This window comes from Centruroides vittatus, unplaced genomic scaffold, assembly GCF_030686945.1.
Source record: "Centruroides vittatus isolate TY-2023 unplaced genomic scaffold, ASM3068694v2 contig_5, whole genome shotgun sequence".
NCBI lineage: Eukaryota > Metazoa > Arthropoda > Arachnida > Scorpiones > Buthidae > Centruroides > Centruroides vittatus.
In genome coordinates this window covers 1,731,657-1,748,479 of record NW_027122286.1, presented here as the reverse complement: position 1 = coordinate 1,748,479, position 16,823 = coordinate 1,731,657, and the positions used below count along the sequence as shown (strand labels likewise).

Below are 16,823 nucleotides of genomic sequence, written 5' to 3'. Positions count from 1 at the left end.
ACCCTAAAGTATGATATGCAAATACAATGTGAATAACAAACTCACCAATTTAAAAAAAAAATGTCTAAATTTTTCGAAATAGTCCGCACTTTCTTCACAATTACAACCTTGTTTTCACAGATACGAATATCAGACTACGAATCCTGCACGTGTGCAGTATCGCTCTGAGCTGTAATAGGACAGTTTTGGCCCGCCTCCTTGGGTGATTTACATATTGATCACTTCTCTAGACTGTACGATGCAAATTTGTATTCACAGTCTAATTCATATCGCCCGTTAGGGAGACATAAAAACAAAAACGTATACTATTTTGCTATATTGGCGACCCCTGAACATATAGTGGAGACAATTTAAAAAATTTCTAGTAAATACCGAAAAAACGGTATTTAAACTTGTGAATACCGGTATTACAAAATTGTACAAATGACTCAAAATCCCGGTATTCGGTATCCTGGTATATTGGTATTGCAATCTTTAATATATATTATAATTATTTTAAATTTAATAACTTATTATTTATTAAATTAAGGTAATGAAAGTAAAGGTTAAATAACATTTGATTTTTTTCTATGTATTATATAAAATTAAATTATTGTAATAAATGTTTATGAAAGATGTTTTTATTATTTCTAGTTTTACATTCCTGGAAGCAGTTTTATTTTTCAACCAGAATTATATTTAACAGTTTTTGCACATGTTCCATTTTGTACATCAAAAATACAACAGGTTAGTGTATTTTCAATGTGCACTATAAAAACATGTTTTTTTTTTTAATGAAATAACTTAAAACATTTTTCTAAATAATAATATTACATCTATTAGTAATTTAATTTATGTTCATACATTACCTCGTGTGTCTGGCTTCATATTATTATCTGTATAAAATGCTTACGTTCAGGTAGCCAACTGTTTAAATTTTTCATGGAGGAATGTTTTCATCCTGTTTTAGGACAGTTTCAGCTTCTAATAAGTCACTAACACAAATCAAAGTCCAATTTAGTTGGAACAGTGACTTGTGTACATTAAGATGAAGCTGTCCTAAACCAGGATGAAAACCTTTCTTTGTGAAAAATTTAAACAGTTGGCTACCTGAAAGTAAGCATTTCATACAGATATTAATTTGTTATATTTTTACAATGTTTGCTTTTTAAAGTAATTATGATGAAGTTTATATCTTAATAATAGGTTATTTAATATGTTGCAAAAATTGTCAGTTGAAATTTTAAATACTTAAGATTCTGATATTTGGAAACTTCACTGATTTTTCTGTATTGGTTTTCCTAGAGAGTAATAATTTAATTGTTTTCTGTAAAAATTTTATAGATTAAAAAGTTATATCTTACATTTATTTAGGCATTACATCAAGAAGATTAGCTTCTAAATAAATTTCATTTTATACATAGATATTATGCTTTCTCTATTTATCTCTACATTATATATCAAATCTTAATAGCTTTTCTGTTAATTTTTTTATACCCAATTTAGAGCTAAGTTTTTATGATTGTTTCATTCATCTGTAACTTTGATTTTGTTCTATGTATTAAATTTAATTTTTTCTTAAGAAAATCCTAATAATTTGTAGGGATGTAACTTTTCATTTTAAAAGATCGACAATTTATGTTACTTCTTTATTCCAACCAAGCTCATGTACTACAATCTTTTCTATTGTAGCTACTATTAATGAACTTTCAAATATTAACATTCTGTAGCTTCACATAAAATTGTAACAGAATTTGGCTGAATTTACACTTGTGCAGCTAGATCTGGTTTTGTAGCTCATCAGCAGTTGTCATGACAATAAAAGCTTCTGGTTGCCATTGTTCTCAGATAACATACTGGTTTGTCTGACTTGACATTTCTGTTGTTTGTCAGACTGGCAAATTGAAAGCAACCAGTCAGAATAAATCTTTAATGACATGTTTTAAAATGGTGTGGAAGGTAGATATGAAATGTATAAATCTCACTCCCACAAAAATATTTTGCTCCAACGGTATCATTTCTTGTTTTTTTTTTTTTATCACTATATCACAACTTCTGCTAATATTACAAAAACACTAAAATAATAAATACTGAATGTGGAAGGTTAATTATGCAATTGTTAGGCAATTATTTTGCTTATAAAAATGTCATATACAAGCATAATTAGAGAATATTAATTGTATTTTTCTAATATATGACCGTTTTATATTTTTTAAATATTTGAATTTACAACAAAGAAAATGAACAAAATGCTACTTTTCATACAATATTGAACATACTTGTACTGTACATGTAAGTTTTCTTATTGGTTATATGAAGTGTTGGTTTCTGGTACAAGACAGACATGTCAATGATTTCAGATTTTTGTTAGTCTGACCAGTTAGTACCACTGGTATTTCAGATTATCATAACCAAATCTGGCAGTTCTAATGTGAATCTAGCCTTAACCAGATATTTCTTGGAAAATGAATGTCCCTTCAGTGAGCCAATTTTAAAATATTAGTCTAGTGTTCTGACTCAGTCTTAGAAGTTTCTGTTTAGGACTTGACACAAATTATTTTAAATACCGTATATCTCGATGGATAAGACGACCTTCAGATAAGACGAGATATAAATTTTCATTGAAGTTTTATAGTTTTAACATATATCTGTCCTGTAAGATGACCCCCAAACTATCAACAGCCTATGAATTTAGTTTAGATCAGCTATCATTATCTGGATAATGATACTATAGCGTTCACGGAATTATGTTCTATTCGTAATTTTTTGAAAGAACGTCAAATTTTATTTTCTTGCATCTGGTGGCACTGCCTTGCAATTATTGCAAACATTCACACTGATTTGGGCATTCAAGTAATGACCTTGACTATTCACAGAAACATCGTATGGCCTATTCTATTTTGTGGACATACTCTACTCTACTAGTAAATAATTACGGTTTGTCCGTTTTACTATTATGGTTTTAATTTATATAAATTTCAATCTAATTTTTTTGTATCTGTCCTATAAGATGACCCTGGATTTTCGGGGCCTTTTTTTATGATTCAACTATTGTCTTATCCGCCGAGATATACGGTAACCCATGTAACCAGATTTCCTTGCATTTACCTGATCATTGTTTGCATTACTATGATATAGAAAAAATATTCTTGAAATATTTATTTATTTTATTTGTTTTTTATATTATTTAAATAATTTATATATAATTTTTTGTTTTATTACATTACAAGTATTCAAAATATTTTGTATGATATTCATGTAACCTGTGCTTTGAAAGTTATTTTGTTCAATGTACATGATTTTGTTCTTTTTCATGAAGATGACATGTTGATTTTAGCGAAAGTATTTTTAATAAACTTTTTTATCAATTTAATTAATTGTCTAAAAGTTTTAACATCTCAGGATAGTAAAAGTTTATATTTTTATTAGTAATTTTCCACTACTGTTATATAAAATATTGTTTTCATTTATCTGTTAAGAAGTGACATTAAGTATGAAAAATTGAAAATTACATGTTTATTATTTTTCAAGCATTGTAGTTAACAAAAGTAAACAAATAATTATTAATTATGATTTGAATTAATATATTTTAAAATTTATCCTCTATATTAGTAATTTTTAAACTTAGTTAATTTGCCATTAATATAAAAAGTTTAATTTTGTGTAATGTTCATTATTAATTGAGAACTTTTCAAATTATTTGAATTATTACAAAATATATTCTTTACAGGTTATAGTTCAAGGTTGGATTGTTACATCTTCAAATGTTAATGAAATTTTGGAAAGTATTCATAAAAAGTTGTTAGGAATTGGAGCAAATGTTGCTGAAATTACTGCTAATATTAATAGGCAAAATGAATTAGAAGAGGTAAAGAAATTTTATTATAAGAAAATACAAATATGAAACTTTTTGTATAATTATAAAAAAATAATTTTTAGTTGTTTTAGAAGAATGTATCATTTTAACAGAGGGAATTCTGTAGTGAATAGGACATTAGTCCAAAATGTAAACTTATGACAGTCTCTAAGCATTGTGTCACTATTAAAAGCTTATTATCTGAAGTTTTAAAAAATGATATTTTAAAATTTTTTATTCAACATTATTAATAAGTTATAATTATCCAAAATTAAAGTAAAACAAGGTTATGGCATCAATGTTGACACTATAAGGTAACATATTTCAAAAAAAACTTGTACAATTTTATTGTTTAAAGCTAAGACTGTATTTTGTTTTTTTTTTTTAAATACATGAAGTTATGCCATATTTAGAAGATACAAATTGGAAAACCATAATTATTTTCTGCAAAAAATTAATAAACAAACTACTCATTTTTTTCCAGTAATTGACACTAGAGAATCCAGTGATTGACAGACATTTCCCCAGTAATTTGCACAGTTCACAACATCACAGACTTGTTAAACAACAAGATTTCCAATTAAAAAGATATTTAATAAATTATGCCCTTGAGATGTAGTATGGCTTTGCCTTAGATTTAAAACATCTTTGTAGAACATGGAGAGAAAGTTATCTTTTCTAAAATTATAATAAGAATATTGGGCTGTTGACTCGACATTATTACAAATAAGTAAACAGTAGCAATTCTAATTCCTAGAGATAGAAAATTAACTAACACAAACTAGAGAAAATGGTAGGCTACTTGGGCCTGCTTAGTTAATATTATATACAGAGAAGGAAACATTGAAACTTAATTCTCTATGCCCAGATTTGGTTTAGCTAAAATTTATAATGTTTTTGTAATGATATTTCAGAAATATCATTACATAAACATTATCTGAAACATTATCAGAAATATCATCACAATCAGGCTATACAAATACATGAGCTCCTCGGCATTTTCCTCCCAAATTTTACATCAGAGTAATTTTCTATGCTAATTATGAGTTTAACATATTGTTTTTTTAAGCATTCTTTACAGTGAAAGCTCTGTTAGTATCCTTGTGCCAATGTGAAGACTGGTTTATTCTGAGAAAATCTGATTTTTAGCTTCCATTTCTCCAACAAGATCATAACAGATTTCATTGCAGCTGTCATCATATCATCTTTGAATCTGAACTAGAAACGTCATTTGGAGTTAAGGCTTGAACTCAACTCCAAGTGATTGGCCCCATTTTTTCTTTCAATTGGATTTTTCCCAGAAAATTTGTAACATTCTAGTTATCTAATTCAATCAAAAGCCTAGATAATATCCTAACAGAGTATTACATAAACGAGGGGTTGAAAGTGCTACGCCTGGACTTTATGCATGCAATAAATAAGAATGAAATTGTTAGTAAGTCAAAAACCTGAATTAATTACTTTATGTAATACAAAAAAATTTATTTATTAATTTCAGTCTGAATGTATGTCCAATAATGAAATAACGTTAGCAAAAAATTGCAAAATATAATAAAAATAATTCATCAAATCGAAAAAAAAAACAAATATATACAAAACTTTCCCAACAGTTTGGACAAATTAAATTATAACTATTTTAGAATTATCTCCACAAAAACCGACAAGCAAAATAGGAGAATATATCGAAAATTCACAAAGAAATCGTACAAATTTGCCTAACCATTACCAAGAACTTCTATGTTGTCAATGGAACTTTGAAAGCCTTTTGTCAATCTTGCTCAATCCTTAGCATCACCTCATTCAGTCCTTGGCAATCACTTCCTTCATATAGTGCAGTTGAGGTAACATTACATGTATACGCCTACTTGGCTCTATTTACATATGTAATTGTTAACATTTTATTTATTCTAGTAATTTTCCTTTTTAATTTGTGTCATTGCCCTTACAATTAATTTTATAATATTTTGTTGTGTGTTCAATGACAATTTGGAGTGGGAGATTACTCTTTTAACTTCCTGTAGAAGTCTCCCCTTGAGATGTCATGGGTTGCAGCTAGCAGTTATAGTAAGGTGAGTTAGTTTTTGAATTCTGCTGGGTGAGGTGTGGTATTCTATCCTTAACGAAATAAAATGCCCCAAAATAAATATAATAACAAACTAAAAAATAATTCCTAAACAAAGTAGAATGGGTCGGAATTGACTCTTTACAGATTTACACACTGGAATGGAATGAGGAACATTAAAAGTCCTATTGGCTGTGTGACAGCCTATTTTATACTGCAATGAGAGCTTCATTCATTGCAGACTTGAAATATTTGAATTTTGGTTTTTTGGCTTAGATTGCTTAGGAGACATAATCACCAGTTGGATATAAGAAAATCTGGAATGAAGCCGGAAGGTTAATGATAAGAAAATCAGTAATTGACAAAGTTTATCCAGTGTTTGACTTTAGACATAGATGGTATGATAACAGTTATTGAAACTATTGATAGTACATGCTTTTGCCTTAAATAGTTATTTGGAACTTTAGGCAGTATTTTTTAATAAGTTTTCACTACTTAAATTATGGAAATAAAGTAAAACATTATTAAAAACACTTAACATCAATTAGATATAAATGGATCTTCTCTGCTTTGCTCTTTAACAAAACATTAAAATGCCTTTCAAACCAGGGATGGAGAGTCAGAGAGTCAAATCTTTTCATGGGAGTCAGGAGTTAGAGTCAATTTTTAAAAAATGCCAACTTAGGAGTCATCTATTTTTCTGCTGACTCCCCATCCCTGTTTCAAACACATAATCTATGGATAATTCACATGAAAATAAGGTAGTTGTAACTATATATAGCTATATTTATTAAAAATTTTAATAATAGTCAATAAAAATAAATTAATAATAATATAACAAATGTAAAAGTATGCAAAATAGTTTGTTAATATTTTTAATGCTAATTTATTTTAAAATTACAGTGTTTTAAGTTTGTCATATAGTTTCTAGATTAGAAGAAAAACCTATTGTTAATACATAAAATATTAGGACATATTAAAATTAATAATTATTTCTAGAAATATCTGTATACTTTTTAATTTTCTTCTATAACATAAATATTTCTTTAATTAATTTTATAAGTGATCTGTAATAATAATATTTGTTATGATATTTGATTTTATATGGTATTAAATTGCAATAAATAGCAATTTATTGCTTATTTATGTTGTTCTAATAATTTATTGTTTTTTAATTAAATTTCTAATAAATGTCATAAAAATATAATGAAATTATATGAGAACAGATATTTATAAATAACATTTTCTAAGTATATAATCATTGTTCTTATTAAACAGATTTTAATATTAAATATATTATATTATATTATGTTTATATACTTGAATAGATTTTTAATATTTAAAACATAACTTGCTTAAAATTTTAAAAGTTACTAGATTTTATTTTTATTTATTAGTCAGATACAGAACATATACCTGATGGAATTTTTGATGAACATTATAGCTCTTATCAAAAAAAATCTTTAAATATTCCTTCTGATATTAATACCGTCAATATGCTTCGATATGGAATATTATCAATACAATTGCTTCCTGAAAATAGTAGTGCTGGTATGTTACTTAAAGAAATAATTATTTACAAGAAATAAGATATATTAATTCAATTGTTTAAAATTGCATTTTTTTCTTATAGGAATTATCATCATTACTGACGGAACATTAAGTTTTCCAAATACAACAATGTTAGATTCATTGCTCACCCAGTTACATAACAGTACAATATCTTGCTCATTTCTTCAACTAGGAAGTAGATATCATCCTTTTGCCTGTTTTGGTTTTGTGCCATATGCTGATTTAATGCAATTTATTGCCACTGCTACTTGTGGTGCATATCTTTCTAATTGTCCAGATGTAGTAAGTAAAAATGACAATTTTTATTAAATTTAGAATTAGTGAATCTCCAGTTTGTGGATATATTATTACATGTATTTAAAAAATAAAAATAATTATTGCTTTTTAAATAAATTATTTAAGTATAGTTGTGGTTATATGTTAAGTAAATGTTCAACAAAGACAACCTAGGTACAGTACTTCAACAGCAGTGAAGTAGATGATTTATGAACATTTTTAACTAAATTCACTAGTCTGCTTTAGATCTAACTGGAACTTCTTATTTTTCAAAAATAGAACACCTCGATGTTTCAAAACATATTGGAGTATTTTTAAGTTATTTAATTTCCTTGTTATGTTTGATGACATTTATTCCAAAATTAAAATTAATGATGATTATTGGTTAAGACCAATTTCTTGGTAACCTTTATAAATTATGTAGCTATTAAATTTTGGCTTTATTACTTAGTAATTCAATCAAATTATTGAGAAGAAAGTTATTTTGTCCTATCCTGTCTTATCCTGTCTTTAAGCTTATATCATTGGCATCTTTATAAAAGAATTTGGTCTGGCATTATTAAACTAGATTGATATTTTTAATGTGATTTATATTTTTTAATATTTTATAAGTAATTTGTGTTTGTGTGTATATTTTTTTCTTTGATGAAATGTTCTTTTTTTAATCATTTATTTTTATTTAGTTGTTGAAATTTATCAACATTAATAAAAATAAAATTTTATCTTTCTAGGATGATTCATATAAAATGAATATATATCATAAAGCATTTTATTCATGGAGTTTTCAGAATCATTCCTTTAAAACAAATCATGAATTGTTGGATAACAATTTTAATAATGATTGGATTTTACAGTAAGTTTAAAAAGTTTATTAATTAAGTAAATAAGTTTATATTGTAGGTAATAAATAATATAATAAAATTATACTTAGATAAAATTTATTTTTAGCCATTATTAGGTGTTAATGAATTTTATTCTTTGAAAATGGAATGTACTTCATAAATTTATTAAATTCTAAATTGGGATTACATAATTCAATTAAGTCACTTTTTGATTTGGTTGTATGTTTTAAGATTAAAACTAGAGGCATGTTAATATTGATTTTTTTTGTAATTAATAAGTTTTTTGATTTATGAAATGATGTTGCTAAATTTATGTAAACAAACAAAAGACATTTTCTTAATATATCTGTTAGGCTCAAAGAATAATAATGCTCATTGAGTGAAAAAAACATTCACAACACATTGTGGTCTTTTTAAATCATCCACTATGCAATATATGTGTTGTGGCACTTGTAAAAACAGCCACAATGCACTGTGACTAACTCAAAAAGACCACAAAGTGAAATTTACATTGTGGCTTTCATGATATTTGACCACTGTGCATTGCGATGATTAAGAAAAGCCACAAGGTGTTCTGAACGCTAGCTGATGCAACCACAATAGTAGGTGATATGATGCACAATGATTTGTAACTTTAAAATATTGGTTCTAGTCTCAAAACATTTTTATTTACAATTTTTTTATGCTGAACAGTATTACTTCTATGAGTTTTTCTAAAAATTTAATTTTCATACCTAAAAAATTTCAAAGAAATAAAATGCTTGGAGAAAAATACACATTTGGTTTTTTTTTTGTTTTGCTTAAAAGTTTTAAAGGTCAAACTGCATGTACTAGTAGGTGCTTGATGTACTCTATACGATGACATAAAAATCATCTGCTAAAGTTAAAAATCATTGTGCAATGGATTTATTATGGTTAAAAGCCACCATAAATTCTGTATGTTAACTAATAATGAGGTGATGATATGAAAATAAAACTTTCTTTTTCATTATGATTTATTTATCGTCAGTCATCCTATATAAGTAGGTAACAAAATTATTCAGCACGTACAGAAATGTAACTTGGTTACTTTTCAATGACATTTAATCATTCATGAAAATCTGTTGTGGTGCTCAAGATGCCAACGTTTTCAAACAACTAATTTACTAAAAATAATTACTTTGTCAGGAACTTTTATAAATAAATGTCTTTTTTACGAGAATTAAGAATGTTGCAGAGTTATTATTTTTACAAGAACTATTACTGTGACATTTTGATTTGCATTTTATGTTCTTTGAGCAACATTTGCATTTTTTTTATCAATACGGTATCTTTTACAGTGACACATTATAAACCCTTGCTTACTTTCAAATGTTAACATGGATGCTGAGCAAAGTATTAATGAAGTTGAGGGTACATCCTGAATGTTAATAAAGTTACTTTCAGAAATTGTAAATTCATTTTGAGCATAAAGTCGATCAAGAAGACCTTCCTAACTGATAGAGACCTGATGGATTAATGCTCATAACAACAGCTAAAACATTTCTGGGAGCTGCACATCCCCTATCAACATCAGGCATCCTAACTAAAACATTCAAACCACTTTCAACTGCAGGAAATTTTGAGTTGGATAGTGAAATCATTTTATCTGTCTGTTTCTCTAGGCCAGATTTGGCACATTTTCTCTCAGCATTGATGCTGTTCTTTCTTAAACAGAACTTGAAAATGACATTTGCACCAAGTCTTTCATTCTCGTTGCTTTCTCCACAGATAACATGAACATATTCATGACACTCTGAACACTTGTGAGCTCCTGAGGTTAGTTTGACCTTTAGCACTTTTAAGCAAAACAAAAAAGAAAAAAAAAACCAAATGTGTATTTTTCTCCATACATTTTATTTCTATGAAATTTTTTAAATATGAAAATTAAATTTCTAGGAAAACTCATAGAAATAATGTTGTTCAGCATAAAAAAATTGTAAATAAAAATATTTTGAGGCTAGAACCCATATTTTAAAGTTACAAACCACTGTGTGTTGTATCACCCTCTATTGTGGTTGCATCAGCTAGCGTTCAGAACACACTGTACTTTTCTTAATCACTGCAAAGTGTAGTGGTTGATTATCATGAAAGCCACAACACAAATTTCACTTTGTGGTTTTTTTGAGTTAGACACAATGCATTGTGGCTATATTTACAAGTGCCACAACATAAATATTACGTTGTGGATGATTTAAAGAGACCACAAGTGTTGTGGACATTTTTTTTCACTCAATGAGCATTTTTGTTCTTTGAGCCTAACATCTATAAATACAATTTATATAGCTGTATAAACAAAAATATATACATTAAAACCTAGTTAAGTCAAAATTTAATGGGTAGAAAAATCCTGACTCTGAGTCAAAGAGTTTCAAGTTAATGAGTTTAATAACCAATTATGTCAAATTTTTCTGTGACTCAAAATTTCCTGTTATTAAGCTATTTCTTAAAAATCTATTCATAGAATGATTAAAAATTGTTACAGTTTATTATTATTTATTATTATGCATACTGGATACACTCCTTGATGCGGGTTGTTACAGATTATAGTGTTTTGAGGACATTGTCAAGGCCACTCCCTTTGTTCAGTCAGAATACTGGTAACATACCGCATCAGTTGAAGGATGCCAATGCAAGGTTGTAATGGCATGGTGTTGTGTTTGGCATGGAGTCATAATATTTATTTATCTTAAATATCTGTATTTACATAGAATATAAGAAAAAAGGAAAATCAACGATCTATCAAAAGGTAGAAGGTAAATGGGAAAATAAGTTTGAGTTATTACCTATTTATCAATTTTGACTTAACTATATTATATAAAAACCCATGACTGTGCCCAGGACTTATAGACAGATTTGAGTTAATGCAGTTTGATTTATCAAGGTTTTACTGTATACATATGGCTTTGTAATATTATTTTATGCTTAAAAATTTTATAAACTGTTTAATTTAACATAAAAAAATATATATATATAGTTTGCAGATGAAGTTGTTATATGTTAGTTTTTCATTTATGTCTACTTTAGTTTTTTGATTTATTTGTTTAAGGCAGGTTTTTTTGACACCTGCTGGCAGCCACAGGCTAAATTTTTGAGTAAGCCTAACATTATTCAGTCATTTATAAAAAATTATTTGTTTTAATTAATTTATGAGTAACTAGCAGATGAGCCTGGCATTACTCAGGCAAAAAATAACAACAGCAAAGATTAAGATTATTAGATTATTTCAAACTTCTAACCTTTTTATTATATTTTACTAGATAGATAAATATATTGTCTATGCAAATTTTGTGAACATTTTCACTTTCAGTCAGGTCCATGTGACATTGTCCTTTAAGATAACTAGGTAGTCTGATAGTTGAATTAATGTTAACTCACTTAAAATTAAACTTTTATAAATTTGTTTAAAAATTTTCAAACAAATTTATTTATTTTTAAACAAAAATTAATGAAATTACTAAAAAAAAGTAAATTAAAATTTGATTATTTTTTATGCAAAACAACACTAAAATAATTTTTATATTTATGTCACAGAATTAAGAGTTGCAAGTAAGTAAAAAATTGTAATTAAGGGTTCAAAAAATACAGGCAAAATTAAGTAAATAATTATTAAAAATAATTGTAAGAAACTAAAACGAAATCAATACTGCACTCTTAGAACCTATAACTGGTGTGATATGAAAACAAAGGATGCAGATCACCACAAACGTTTTCGAACTGCTGGGAATTCTTCTTCAGGTGTGACACTGAATTACTGATGAGACAGAGCTGTTAAAGAAAATTCGAGAAACAATTATAAGGTGTTACATGAGACATGTGTGTTCGTCTAGTTGACCTAACATGACCTTAAAGGTTGGAGCCCGTCAACGTCTGTTGTGCTGTCGACAGAACCAGCTCATCCTTAAAATTGATGCAGTTCTCATTGAGGGACGATTTGTAGATTTGAATGGCCTCAAGCCACTTAAGGTGTTTGTTGTGTGATGTAGTGTGTACGAGTTTCACCTGGTGGAAGGTTGCCACAATGTTTAGGTTGGCGGCATACACAGCGAGGGCGGAAGTACTTCTCTGATGACGTACGTCTGCTATATGTTCCTGGACTTTGACTTCCAAGGAGTTGTGGATATGATATAAACAGATGTACGTCATCAGAGAAGTACTTCTGCTATTGCTGCGTATGCCGCCGACCCAGACATTGTGGCGACCTTCCACCAGGCGAAACTTGTACACACTACGTCACACAACAAACACGTTAAGTGGCTTGAGGCCATTCAAATCTACAAATCGTCCCTCAATGAGAACTGCATCAATTTTAAGGATGAGCTGGTTCTGTCGACAGCATGGCAGATGTTGATGGACTCTGACCTTCAAGGTCATGTTAGGTCAACTAGATGAACACACACACATCTCACGTAACACCTTATAATTGTTTCTCGAATTTCCTTTAACGGTTCGCTTTGTCCCATCAGTAATTTAGTCTCACGCCTGAAGAAGAACTCCCAGCAGTTCAGAAACATTTGTGGTGATCTGCATCCTTTGCTTTTATACCACATCGGCTATAGGTTCTAAGAGTGCAGTATTTTACACATTCCAGTGTTTTGCAGTGTAGTGTACTAAATCAATACTAAATAAATTAAATGTACAAATAATAATTAAATTAAAAAATACAGTCAAACCTGTTTTTATGCGGGGGATAGGGACCGCATAAAAGAAAATGCATAAAAAAAATCGCGCAAAACTTCACGAGTGGCTATAAAAAATAGTTTTCGCAACAAAATTAAAAAAATATTTTATTTATGCGGTGAATAGGGACTGCATAAAAAAAGTCTCGCGTAGAAAATAACTCGAAACCGTACGAAATAACTAGGAATTGCTTTTTTAACTCCTTGAGCCTTTTTCTGCAACACCTAATGGGGAAAAAAATCCTCTAAGAATTTTAATTTTTATATTAATTAATTATTTCCACTTAAATAGAATCTAACATTAAAAAGTTAAAAATAATCGTTAAATAATGATTTTATTTGATAAATATAGCTGCAGGAAGTGTTATTTCATTTAACAAGGTGTGAAATTTCACACCTGCAGTCTAAAGCTGGAGGGGAGCTAACTTACCACATCTGTTCAAATATAACATAATATTTATGGTTTTTATGCTATTAAAATAAGAGGGGACCGAAATAAACGTATGAGAAAAAAATTTTACTGAATAAAAAATGAAAAAACCTGCTGATGTCATAGAAAACAACCAATAGAGTTTATAAAAATTTTACAGGAGTCAATTATGTTCCAATTTGATTGAAATTTTCATATACCGCACAAAAAAAAATTGCACAAAACAAATCGCACAGAAAAAGACAGCACAAAAACAGGTTTGACTGTAATAAAATCATAATTAAAACTCTGGCTTTTACACCAAAACTGAAAGCAAAATTGAAAATAAAATCAAAACTACTTGAAAATCAAATCACTTGATAAATTGAAACTTTTTAAAAACTGTTTAAAAATTGTTTTGAAATTTTCAAATTGTAAAGTAAATTAATTTTTAGAGTTACATTATTTGCATGTGGTGGTGATAGAACATTTTGCTTTTAATATATATATATACAGATAAAAATCATTAAAAATAATATAAAAACTAAAACTAAATCTGTATATCAGTATTCTATATATAGCCAAAGGTTATTTATTATTCAAAAATCAAACTTAAAAAATAGTTGTTACGGAAGTAAACGAATAATTGTCTCTTCAACTCTAAGTGTGAGTCAAAAGTGAAGTCTTTTTGTGTTTCCTATTCTTACACAAAGATCTTCTTTTCCTTTGTTAATTTTTTTCATGAATTCATGTCAAGTCCACAGAGGAAGTTAATGAGCGGTCCTTTTGAGGAACAAAATGTAAACCCTCATCTATGACTTGATATGACGTACTCACATGCCCCTTCTTTGTAAAGTGTTGGTTTCTACCTATTTATCTGAAGATATTTAAAAGTATAACTGAATTGTGATCACAATAAGTGAAGTTCTGCATCTGTTATCTGCTAATTTTGGTAACATTAATGATAATTTGGATGAACAAAGTTCCTGCCAGGCAATCCCAAGACCTGGAAGTGGTAATACAGGCTAGTTATTCTCATTTTGAATGCTGCTTGATAAAAAAAAAAAACTATTGCTAAATATGATACTTTGTTAACATAGAACACAGTGAACCTTCTAATTATAATTTTATGTTGTGTGGATTAAGCATCTTATCTAAAAAGAATATTTTTAGGTAATACTTGAGATTCAGTACTTGAACTTCAATATTTTGTAGTTCCCAAACTTCTATCAGATTTCCACTATTTACCAAAAGTCACTTTTGACCAATGGTGATTTGCATTTCTATTGAAAAAGATAATGACAACATATACACCTACACCCATGACAATTCACCATTTTGAAACATATGCAGCACCATCCCTTCTCATTTTTTCAGTTTTGCTATATTAGAATAAGCCAAATGATTGCCAGAATTTTGGGCTACTTTACTGCTACTATTAATAAAGTGAGGATTGGACAGAAGTCTGGGTAGTGTAACTGGCAATGTATCCACATAGTAAGTGGCAGTTGTGGGTTTAAGTCCTGCTCTAGGCAGATTTTTTCTTCCAGAATATTCTAAATTATTAAAATATATTAATTTAACCATAACTATTAAATTTAATAAGAGATAGTGCCTAATGCCTACCTCTGGTACCAAATTATGTATTATTTAATTATTAATAGTAGTGGTAAAGTTGCCCAAAAATCCAGCAATCATTTGGCTTATTACAAAAATACCGGGCTTTTAGATGTTTATATAGCTATATTAGAAAAATTTAGGAGGAAGTGTGACCAACTGGAGATCTACTTGCATCCCCTAGTCAAGAGATACAAGCATCTGCTATCAGAAGTGCCTGTTGGTTCTTCAGGCACTTCTGATAGGTCCAATCTATGGTTAAAATGACTGATAACAATATCTGTGATTATAATAATAAATATTCTGCTGTATTTTTAGATTTATTCATATTGGACATCCAAGAAGCACTGAATTAGTAATAAATTTTTAATGAATGTTTTTTAATAATTTTAAACAAAAATTAATTCTTTATGCTTTAAATAACTGAGTGAATTAAAACTTTTGAATTTTTCTACAATTTCAATGTTTTCAATAATAATTAAAAATTTTTTTATATTACAGAAATAAGAATTTTTATAACAGTGATGTACAATCATATATTAAAAAGAAACAAATGGAAGGTACTTTGCCAACTTCTCTCTCAAGCATTTTGTCATGTAGATTGAGAGAAGGTTATGTCATTAAGAGTGTAAATATAAATAAGCGTGAGTACATTATTTGTAATTAAAATTTTTAAACTTTCAGATGAATGAAATATTTTCTGGTTACTTTTATATGTTTAAAAATTAATTACAGTTCATATAATTTTTATAAAAAGTTAAATTTATTTTTCATAATTCACAGTTTTTATAATCAAAGTTATGCTAATAGTAAACATTTATAGATGAATCTGACTAAAAGATAAACTATGAGATAAATTGGAATTTGTATTTATATTCACTACTAGGTGTATTAAGAAACACAAGGCTTTTTTACATCTTTATTTCTGGTTCTTCCACATGCCGATATGCGTTTCGGGCTTAGGCCCCTCTTCTGTCGGCTGTACAATAAAACACATTATAAGTTTCTTATATTAAAATTGTTTTATCATAATGAGGTATGACATATCATGACATATGAGAAAGCCTTGTGTCTCTTAATACACTTAGTAGCGAATATAAATACAAATAAAAAGAAGACACAGTTTCGGAATACATATTTATAATAAATTGGAATGTTGATGCTAATTATAATACAGTATGCACCAAAATATACAGAACTGAAATAAAAAAAACAAACAATATTACCTTGTCATCTGTGAGTTTATTTCTCCTGAAAGAAACTAACATACACACAATTAGTGTGTTGATTTACCATGATATGTGTAATGTAAGTGTTCAAAGTGTGCACTGCCTTGCTGTAGACAGTGTTCATATTGTTCCACAGATTCTCAAACACATCCCAGAACAAAGACTTCTGAAAATGGAAAGCAATTTGTTTGCACAATGCAGGTATAGTTCTTGACAGATCTTCACAGTTGAATACACTCTTCTTTAACATTCCCCACAAACAGGCATTGGATGGTGTAAGATCA

General features: G+C 28.2%; 1 protein-coding gene across 1 annotated transcript in view; it reads left to right on the top strand.

Moving 5' to 3' along the window:
* The window catches only part of LOC136978204 (KICSTOR complex protein SZT2-like), a 215,191-nt gene that overhangs the window by 37,481 nt on the left and 160,887 nt on the right, over positions 1-16,823 (top strand). The window contains 6 exon segments of the mRNA XM_067273857.1: positions 634-726; positions 3,710-3,847; positions 7,295-7,448; positions 7,531-7,751; positions 8,477-8,598; positions 15,812-15,954. Coding sequence (XP_067129958.1) covers positions 634-726; positions 3,710-3,847; positions 7,295-7,448; positions 7,531-7,751; positions 8,477-8,598; positions 15,812-15,954 — 871 coding nt within the window.